The sequence below is a fragment of the Thunnus maccoyii genome, chromosome 17 (genome assembly GCF_910596095.1).
Source record: "Thunnus maccoyii chromosome 17, fThuMac1.1, whole genome shotgun sequence".
Taxonomy (NCBI): domain Eukaryota; kingdom Metazoa; phylum Chordata; class Actinopteri; order Scombriformes; family Scombridae; genus Thunnus; species Thunnus maccoyii.
This window is the reverse complement of record NC_056549.1, coordinates 3,940,258-3,950,760: the sequence shown is the minus strand read 5'-3', so window position 1 is coordinate 3,950,760 and position 10,503 is coordinate 3,940,258. Positions and strand designations below refer to the sequence as shown.

Below are 10,503 nucleotides of genomic sequence, written 5' to 3'. Positions count from 1 at the left end.
TTATTATACAGTATCAGTTCTTACAATAAATACTGAAACTTGAAGAGAAATAATTTCCTGCTGTACAGTGTTTAATTTAAAGTTACTACAAGGAACTTTCACTTCCTGTTGATTTCAGCGCCCCCCTGTGGACAAAAGCAGTAGTGTTTATCTGGAATGAGGACTACATTTACCATGATCACCTTCGCCTAAAGTTTAGTTTTCGTACCGTTCATACAGCGAGGTCACAGGTACGGCAGGTCCTTTATTCCTGTTATACCGCCGCTCGCTCTCTTTATTCACTCTCTAGCTCGCTCGACCACCGCTGCTGTCTCTCTCTCTTTCTCTCTCTCTCTCTCTCTCGTTCGTGCTTTCTCATCTTTTTTAAAATGAGTCCAACTTTACTTTTAAAGTTAAAGAGAAGAGTCCTCCCTCATGCTACAACGCTACATGTAACGTAAACATACAGTCGGTTCTTCTGGTCTGTGTGTTGTAATTTGTTTCGTCTGATTTTGGGGGGAATCATTTATAATAATTATATAGAAATAATCTTCTCGCTGATGGTCTTGTTTGTTTATGTAGGTCATATAGAAGCATCAGTATTAAACTGAGACTGTTTCATAACCAGTTAAAAACTCATTATAGTTGCTTTAATGTCATTTTTAATGTATGTTTTTTGGCACATTAGATAAAACAAAAGAAAACGTTGAAGCATTTTAAAATAGAAGCTGAACATTCGGCTTTTTTCCTTCATGAATCAATAATGTCTGAACTGAGTTTGATAAACAGTTAATTCAGTAAATATCTGGAGATGATTGATGGCGGCTGCTTTGCTCCGTTATCACGTCCAAATCAAGTATTTGTCCTCATCAGCAGCATTTTAACTTCAAGATTTAAAAAAAACAAACAAAAAAAAAACCGTCATTTAAAATCCGTCTCTTCATATTCACATGCTGCAAAAAGACAGCGATAAGAAAGTAAACTATATACAATAAAACCTTTAACCACAGTTGAAGTCTTCGTTCTTTTCAGAAGGAATTTTTAAATTTGTGAACTTCTCCAAAGTGAAGAAATTAGAATCAACCAGATGAATATTAGTATTTGTAGTAACATGTGTTGTTTATGAATCTGGACCTCAGGATGTTTTATCTTGTTGAAGGTTAAAGATGATCTGAAAATGTGACTGAGAACTTGATATGTGTGCAAACTCTGCACGGCACCACTGAAGCTGCCTGCTGAGATAAAACACTGAGTAACAACGACTTGTTCATCATCACACGTCTTCATCGCTCCCTCCATCCCTGAGCTGCCTTTTTTTTAGCATCGTGCCGCTAGAGATGTTCTGATTGGCTGTCCCCCCGTGTCGCCGTGACGACACTCCAGGTCAGCGCTGGTAGCGGAAGCGAGCGAGGAGAGGGAGATGGTCGGACGAGTGCTGGTGATTGGGCAGGCCGTTTACGTCCTCCAGCTCCGACTGGCCGACCAATGACAGCCTGCCCAGCAGCTGGAGGCCCCGCCCACCGGGAGGTGACGGAGACGCGATCGATTCTTTAAAGGAGAAGAAGTAGAAGAAAAGAAAGGAAAGAAAGATGGTGACAGACAGGAGAAAAGATGTGAGAAAATAGAAAGTAAAATAGAAAGAAAGAAAAACTTTCTTCTTCTCTTAAATTAAAAAGAACGTTGTTTAGAGGAAGTGAGATGTGGAGGAAAGCATTTTGATTTTGGAAGAGAAACTCAAGTATTATACTGACACCAGCGTCAAAAACGTTCAAAACTAGTCCTAGTTAGCACTTCAGTTGAGTGTGTGTGTGTGTGTGTGTGTGTGTGTGTGTGTGTGTGTGCATGTGCGTGTGTGTGTGTGTGTGTGTGCATGTGCGTGTGTGTGTGTGTGTGTGTGTGTGTGTGTGTGCATGTGTTCGTACCTGCAGGAGTGTACAGGATGTAGTCCACCGTCATGGCCGTGCGGGAGTGGCAGGTGGTGATCTCAGGTCTCCCGTCAGGCGGCAGGCAGTGCTGGTAGGACGACTGCAGCTTCAGGCTGTGCTCGATCCTCGCTCTGCAGAAACACGCACACACACACACACGCACAGGTTCAGAGTGTGTGTGTGTTGGTACAGACTGCAGACTCAGCTTTACACTTGGACTTTAGAAAGAAATACAGTGTTGATTCCAAATGATCAAATCAAAGCGTTAAACAGAAACTTGTGAAACTTCAACATAAACACACTTTACAGCTGCAGAGTGTTTCTGTCCAACTGAGTGTTTCACAAGGTCACATATTATAACTAAAAGGCTGCTGAGAGAGGGATGGAGAAATGAAGAGAGAGAGATGTTACCTGTGGAAAGAAACAGCAGCTTTGGTTGCAAGTTCTTCTACTGTCAGATTAGAGATCGCTCCTTCTACTGCTGACAGACAGAGACGACAGGAACGTGAGATAAGCTTACAATCTGAATAAACAAAGACTGAACGGACCGTAAACCACAACCAAACGTAGTAAACACAGTAGAACTACAGTAGAACTACAGTAGAACTACAGTAGAACTACAGTAGAGTAGAACTCTGGTAGTTTTAGTGCTGAGTTTACCTGTCGGGCTGCTGGACGACGTCTCGGCAGCGTGTTTGTTCTCGTACTGACACTGCTGGTTGATTCCCAAACTGTGAGACCAGATGGGAGCCGTGAGGAGACGCTGACCTCTGGGACTGTTCTCCTGACCCGACACCTGCACGCACACGCACACACACACACATAAAAACACATGATCAACGATCAAACAGTCGATCTATAGAATGTCAGACAATAGTGAAAAATACCGAAGATGACGTGTTAAAATGACCAGATTCGTCCGAACAACAGTTGAAACCCACTCACCATGCCGATCTGCAGGCCCTGGTACTCCAGGCTGCCGGTGGTCAGGAAGCTGTACAGCGGGCTCAAGGGGGTGGAGTTAAAATCTCCGCACAGAACAACCGGATTGCTCGACCCATCCGGGAGGCGGGACAACCGTTTGATCTCGGCCAATAGGATGGCCAGCTGGGCTAGTTTGATGTCGCCTCGGCGGGGGTTGTAGAGGAGGTGAGTGTTGGCGACGCAGATGAAAGCGGAGGGATCCGACCGGGCGGCGGCGTCGTTCGGCCGCAGCAGCACGACCAGTCCGACGTTGTCCCTGTCGAGGAGGGCGTCGCCGGGTCGGAAGAACTCGACGGGATTGGAGGAGAGGAGTGACAGGCGGGAGGTTTTGAAGATGACGGCACAACCGTCTGGTTTCTTCCCCGTTCGCTTCTTATACTCACACTGGTAGCCTGAAACACACACACACACGCACACACGCACACACACACACACACACACATACAGTTAGAAACATGATATGACATTTGTGTATTTAAATATTTTTATTATGTTCATCGAAAGCAGAGTGTTGCCTCGTGTTTCAACTACTGCCACACACACACACACACACACACACACACACACACACACACACAGTACCTAGGTCCTGTAGAGCAGGTTTAATCTGGTTTTCATAGTGGTCCTGCTGGACTTCTTGAAGACAAAGGATCTAAGAACAAAAAAAGTGAGTATAAATGATGATGATAGCAGAATGAATGCTACATGGCCAAAAGTATGTGGACAGTCCTGTATACAAGTTAAGTTTACGTGTCCACATACTTTTTTGAATCCTGTATCCTACAGCTGAATTCTGCCTGAACAGCTGTCTTATCCTCACAAGGATCATTAGAGTTTTATCTGATCTTATCTGCTCACATCAGCGTCGTACTGCCGGATCTCATTCAGCAGGTTGGGCAGCCGGTATTCCCATGGCAACACGCCGGGGTGACAGTGTTGGTACAGGTAGATGTTGTCCCGCAGCAGCTCCTGAGACAGGATGTTGTAGGACAGCACTGAGAAATCGAACGCTGCGTTCACTCCCGGCGGCTGCGGAAATGTTCTGCAGGCGGGAGATGACTCCCACTGTCTCTGAAGAGCTGAGGAGAGAGAGAGAGGCGAGGAAGATGAAGAGAGTTTAAAGATGCGGTGCGGGACTTTTGTCTCCCCCTTCTGGCTGTGAGATGAATTACATGTCATAGACTCTGCTGTAGCCTCCTCCATCACTACTGTTATGGTTGTAAAACGGTGGATAAATTGTTTTGAGCGTCACACAACCACCGAGAAATGATGGTTTCACTATCAGAATTTGATCCGATCAGTCTGATGACATTTGGAAAGTCTAGAGGAGCCGCATGATTTAATTATATTATCCCGTTCAAGTTAGCAGAGCGCTAACAGGAAGTTAGCCGGTGAAGTCTCTGGTGTGCATGATGTCAAACCCGACACCAGATTAATATCTCCAGTATACTGAAAGATTTATCTGGAGGTGAAAGGCTCAGTCAGCATTGTGTGAACTCGTTTGGCTTGAATGTAACAGACGTTCATTTAGTTGTAAAAGTTCCAACCTGCAGGTTTACGACGGGTTTGAAGATGTGACTTTGCACCCTGTGATAACAGCAGCTCAACAACAGTAAGTAGATGTTCAGTGAGCGATTCACTGCACCGACACTATATGTGCATCATATAAGACCTGAGTGATATATATCAGATAAACACAGATGGATCCACACTGTTCACAGGTGACTGATGGGTAACACAGTACGTCATGTAAGTCTCCTTCGTCTGTTTCAAATAATTTACTAAATGAACGTTAGCTCAGATCCGCGTCGTGCATCATAAGTTTGATTTTAATTATTTACAAACGGCCACTACTTGGAACAACTGAACCGTATCACAGGTGTGAAAGCAGCTTGAATGACTAACAGGAGGATGTTTTATTTCAGCTGTTGTTTGTCAATGAACTACAACAGAAAGACGATGTGACTGAACTGAAAATCAAATAAATTGATCACTGTGATGGATTATTAGCATCAATCTGACAGTAACATGAAGTGAAGTCTGCAAGATAAAGACTAAAACCGTGTTGTATGTTTCCGCAGTGATGTAAAAACACACCGTAATGAGTGAACTGACCTTTCACTGGAACTTGCGGGCAGGTTCCAGGCGGAGGCGGCTGCCTGTCGGCCCCGGCAACCTGCCAGGGGTTCGGGGGAGGAGCTGTGCTGCGAGGCTGGGACTGACGCCCTCCTCCGTCTCTACTTCTGTCCCGGTCTTTAAACCAGGGGTTTGGTTTGTGCGTGACCTGTGTTTGCTGCTCAGGTTTGAACCCGGAGGTTTGAGTCCTGGACGCTGCGGGTTGGGAGTCTTTACGTCCTCCCTGCTGATGTGCGCTCCTCCCTCGATGCGGCGTTTCATCTCTACCGGCGCCGTCTCTTCGCTGCGTGTTTCCATCTCTGTCTTTATTCCCGCTTTTAGTCCTTTCCATGTCTTTATCTCTGCTGTTTTCCCTACTGCCGCCTTTTCCAGCTCCATGTTTCCCATCTTTGAAGCGGTGGTTCGGTCGGAAGCTGCCGTCGGCGCCGGGATCCAGGTGATGCTGCTCCCTCTTGGAGCCTCCATCCTTTGCTTTTCCTCCCGGTGCTCCTCCTCTGTTTCTTTCCCTTTCTTCGTTGCCGCCCTTCTCTTCTACACTCTTCCTCCGTTTGTGTGGCGGCCCTCTGTCGGAGCGCTCCATCATGAGGCCGGCAGAGGTGTTGAATGAACGCCAGCTACCGGCAGTGGCGGCGGCGCCTGGGTTGATGTTCTCGAGGTGTAACGTCCGACCGGAGGAAAGCTGACGGGCTGCTGGGTGGGAGCGGGGGAGTCGAGGAGGCCAGGGAGGAAATCCCCGCACCGTCCACCATGGAGGAGGAGCGGGGGTGAAATGGGGGCGGGAGGGGGAGGCGGAGGAGGCACCGCCGCTCCTGAAACCGGCCCTGCAGGGAGCAGCACGGCCGCGGCGAAGGAAGGAGGAGCCGAAGGAGCTCAGCTGGCGAAGGAACATGGGGTGACTGGAGGGAAGAGAAGAGGATCAGTATATTAATTCCAGTTTCATCTCTATATAAACATGTATGTATCTGTTTTTCACCCGTTTACGTGAACATAACAGCGATACGTTTAATTATCTTTGTTCAGCTTGTTGTTCTTGTTTATCTCGCTGAAGATTGTTGTGTGTAAGAACATTGAGAGACACTAAACTGGAGTCATATTCCTTCTATACCTTAACATACTTGGCCGATAAAGCTGATTTTGATTATTTTATTTATTTATTTATTCCCGGAGCCAAACATGATGTCATCAAATTGTTTACTTTGTTCGATCAATAGCAGATAAAAGCAGCACATCCTCACATTAGAGAAGCTTGGAAGCAGATAATGTGACACTTTTGCTTTATAAATGATACTGAAATTATCAATCAATATCAAAATTGGTGAAACATTTTCTGTCGACAAACTTAATCGATTAATTGACTAATTGGGTTGGTTGTAGTAGCGTTAAATATAGAACAAACAGAAAGAAAGAGAGAGATAAATCACGACCTACTGATACTGAGTCACATCAGACACATTAAAACGTCTTTGTGCTTTATCAGCTTTTATATCATTAGTTTTAATAGATCGACGTCTGAAAGCTGTTTATTAAACGACTGTTAACTGTCAGTTTGCACTTTAAGACTCGTCATGAGCCGCGTTCAAGTCAGTGATGTGTCGATCATGAAGGAGTCAGAGTCCTTTAAGTGAACGATGGGAGACGACTCCCGTCTGAGAGCTGATGCCTTTTTTCTTTCTTTCGTAAATTGATACAAGACTGAGAGAATAATAACATGATCTTTTCTCCACACTGCTCATTCACACACTGAATGTTGTATTGATGTGTGTACGACCAACAGCGTGTAATGACAAAGATCCCGTCCATACCGAACCCATCAGATATCAGTCAGATACTGACTCAGACAGCTGGATCTGGTATCAGACGCCATTATTTTAATAAATAACAATTCAGTGTTTTACAAAGTTAGGAAAGCAATGTTTAAGTCGCCTGATTTTGCCTAAACACATAACAGAATGATCCCAGTCTCTTCCACACAGTGAGGTAAACAGATTATTGGTATCAGATCATGAGGGGAGAACAGGGTTGATAGTAACACTTTTTATTTACATTTGAATCCCACAAAACTGTTTCCTTAATAGATTCTCTCTCAATGTGTAAATGAAACCTGAAGTGTCAGCTGGGATTAGAGTGATGTTACTCTCTTTAAGCTTGTTCTGTTCAGAAGATGCAGATTGTCAAATATGTCTTGTGCACTGATGACAACCACTGTGAGGTTGGTTGTCCCCGTGTTATTTTAATGGGGTAAAATAAAATATGGAGGCGATCTTAAAAATGGATTTAAAACATTTCATTGCATTGAAATGTAACAAGCTAACATCTCCTGCACTAGAGAACATAAACAGGAAAATCCTTATATAACAATATTGTGCAGCTTCACGTCTCTGACATGACCCTGAGCATCACATCTGGTGGAGTCAGGCCCTTGTTTGTCTTCCTGACAAAATTCCTGCTCATTTTTCTACTAAAAAGAAAGAAAGGACTGGATCTCTCACAGAATGCATGTGATCAAGTATCCCAGCGGGGATTTTTTGCTACCGGCAAAGCTAACAAACACATGTTGTACTAACTACAGTTCTCCTTTCATACTTTTTAATGGTAATAATTGTTTTATATTAAACTCATTGTGTTACAGCCTAGAAGAGAAACACTGAAGAGCTGGATATTTAAATTCTGATATGAAAAGTCCTCTAACCTCAATGTCAAGTGTTTTACTCCTGAAGTGACCTTGTAGGTGACCTCTGACCCTATCAGCCGATACCCAAAGCCCAGGTATCAGTATCAGTATTAGTATCAGTATCAGTATTAGTATTGGTGTCAGTATTAGTATCAGTATTGGTATCAGGAGGCTGTTTTGAACAGTTCAATATGAATAAAACGTTCAATACACGTGTGTAATAATGTTTGATGTTTTACATTATTTAAGGTTTTTATACCAAACATAATATACAACTGTGGTACTCTGGAATAAGGTTTAGTATAATTACATTGAACAGTTTAAGTGATATATATGTTCATACATACCGATCATAAGACAAAACAGTGCTAAATTAAATGAAGAACCGTTTGGGAGCTGAAACAGCCAAATGATCCGGATCACTAACAAGAGCCAGAATTCCCACAAATAGTTCAGTCAATTTATGATTTTATTTGGAAAATTTTAACCAGAAGTTGTTATTTATGTTGCTGTTCTTCCTAAAATATCATGATGACAAACTAGAGCACAAATGTTGGTGTGTTTTATAGAATAATTAAGTTAGTTTGTTGTCTTTAGTTTTGTTGAATGAAAACATAATTCAGATTTCCTCTTTATTTTTAAATCCTGAGCAGCTAGCTGACATTAATGTACTCACTTCCCGCCGGCGGTGGAGAAAACATCGTTTATGTTTCGACTCGTCAGCAAACAGACAAATAATTATCTGTAAACATTATTTAAGTTTTAAATCGATGAGAACTCGAATAACAGGTTCTCTGTCCCCAACATAATACGTCACGGCTGACGTAGAAAGTAAGAGACGCGGAAACTTGTGCTGCATTTCTTAGCTTGTGTTTCCCAAAACGTAAAGAAACAGGCCGAGTAACGCCACCTGGAATAGATTTTTGAGCTGAATCTCTTGTTTAAACCAAACAGGCAGCAAAATACCCCACACGCTGTTTTTTTCTTTACTATATAGTTCAAGAAGTGTCTCCTTTCATGAATTTACCGCTATTTTCTTCTAGCACATGATCGCTGGGCCGCTCCGTATTCATGCGGATAATACCGATTGTTCCGAACGCACGTGAATGCAGCACTGGAGCCTTCTGCTCGCGCTGGAACTTGTAGTCTCTTTGTTCCGTTGCCTAGCATCGACTGACAGTGAACGGACTACAAACGTCTCGGTGTGGCGGAAACAGTGGTCCGACTAGAAACATAACTAGCTCACCGATTCATCTTTTTTTCATCGAGAGCATCTTAAAATGTTACGATTTTTTACGTAGTAATAATCAAGTGTCATGGCTAAATTACACACAAAGGTGAAGCAGGTGGAAATACACAATCGCAGCGTTTTTCTTCATTTTTAGCCGTCTTGAAAATATAAGGTTTTTGCACAAACGAAAAGGTCATTGTACTTACGTAAAAGCGAGCCTCGTCTGGAGAACAGCGGCGCCGTTACAAACGGTTTAAAAAGAAAAGATGTCAGCTTCTAACGTGCGACATGTCCTATTAATCCATTTCGCTAAAGTCCAAAGTAAACCGGCTTAGAACAGATTAATGATTCACTGTGTGGTTAAAAATCACCGCTGGTCTGAGAGAAGAGAGCAGTCCGCACACATCCTCCCTCACTGCGGGTGTGTGTGTGTGAGTGTGAGAGTGTGTCTCTCTCTCTTCAGTTTATTGTGCTTTTAACTGCACGAAAGCAGCACCATAAAGCAGTGGTGGAAAATAACTATGTTAATTTACTCAAGTGCTGTATTTAAAGGTTGTAAGTACTCCACTTTGAATAATAATGTGTGTCTGATATGGTTTTTCCACAAAAAAAGTTCAATTATGTTGTTAAAATCCTTAAAATGACATCTACTCCTTCTCCCTCATTAAAAAAAATCCATAACTATAAATATGCAAATATTGTTCATTTCAGAAGTTTAACTGCTGGACACAAGATGTTTCCTCCTTCACTGTGAAGTCTCAGTGTTTGTTCACTGGAGGCTTTAAGTTTAAACATCACACCTGTTTAAGTTGAATATTGAACCACCATCGGCTCCAAACTGTTTGTGATGTCAAACATCCTGCTCATAGGCCTTAAAATCTTATTTTCAATGAGATCAGAGAAACTTTGAAACTTTCCTCTTCCAGTAGATGAACGTGAAAACAAACTCTGCACAAAGGTCAAACATCCAACTTTAGGAACAAGAAGAAATGGTACTTTGAGGTACTTGTACTTTACTTGAGCATTTCCATGTGATGCTACTTTATACTTCCACTCCACTACATTTCAGAGGGAAATATTGTACTTTCTACTCCACTACATTTATTTGACAGCTTTAGTTACTTTTCAGATGAAGATTTGACACAATGGATAATATAACAAGCTTTTAAAATACAACACATTGTTAAAGATGAAACCAGTGGTTTCCAACCTTTTTGGCTTTTGATGTCTTACAAAAAGCAGTGTGTAGTCGGGGTCACATTTCACATGTCTATGAGTTGTTAACAGCTCCACCAAATAGTGATTTTTCCCTCTAAACTTCTCACATGCTTTCATTTCAATAAATGTTCAAATGATTCAATATTTCAGCAAAAATCAAAGATTAGAGAAAAAGGCTAAAAACTGAAAACAGATTTGTGTATCAGAACTTTGTTTTTTCTTCTTTCCTCTCCCATTAATCATCTCACGACCCCTCAGATTTATCTGCTGACCCTTTGGAGGGGCCCGACCCCTAGGTTGGGAACCACTGGACTAAACTAGCTAACTGTATATAAAGTAGTGTAAACTAGCTCCACCTC

General features: G+C 42.7%; 1 protein-coding gene across 3 annotated transcripts; it reads right to left on the bottom strand.

The window, feature by feature from the left end:
* Positions 1–1,058: 1,058 nt before the first annotated feature.
* angel2 (angel homolog 2 (Drosophila)) lies at positions 1,059–9,376 on the bottom strand. Of its 3 annotated transcripts, none has more exons than XM_042390132.1 (9): positions 9,133–9,376; positions 5,004–5,920; positions 3,747–3,967; positions 3,471–3,540; positions 2,850–3,280; positions 2,565–2,700; positions 2,316–2,385; positions 1,902–2,035; positions 1,059–1,527 (listed from the first exon to the last, which is right to left on the bottom strand). In XM_042390132.1, exons 2-9 carry the CDS (start codon positions 5,911–5,913, stop codon positions 1,364–1,366), a joined length of 2,136 nt encoding a protein of 711 aa, XP_042246066.1. In that variant the 5' UTR covers positions 5,914–5,920; positions 9,133–9,376; the 3' UTR covers positions 1,059–1,363. The 3 variants fall into 3 exon arrangements, with proteins under 3 accessions (XP_042246066.1, XP_042246065.1, XP_042246067.1); XM_042390131.1 differs by lacking the exon at positions 9,133–9,376 and adding an exon at positions 8,372–8,506; XM_042390133.1 differs by lacking the exon at positions 9,133–9,376 and adding an exon at positions 8,372–8,506 and having other exon boundaries at positions 2,316–2,382.
* Positions 9,377–10,503: the final 1,127 nt, after the last annotated feature.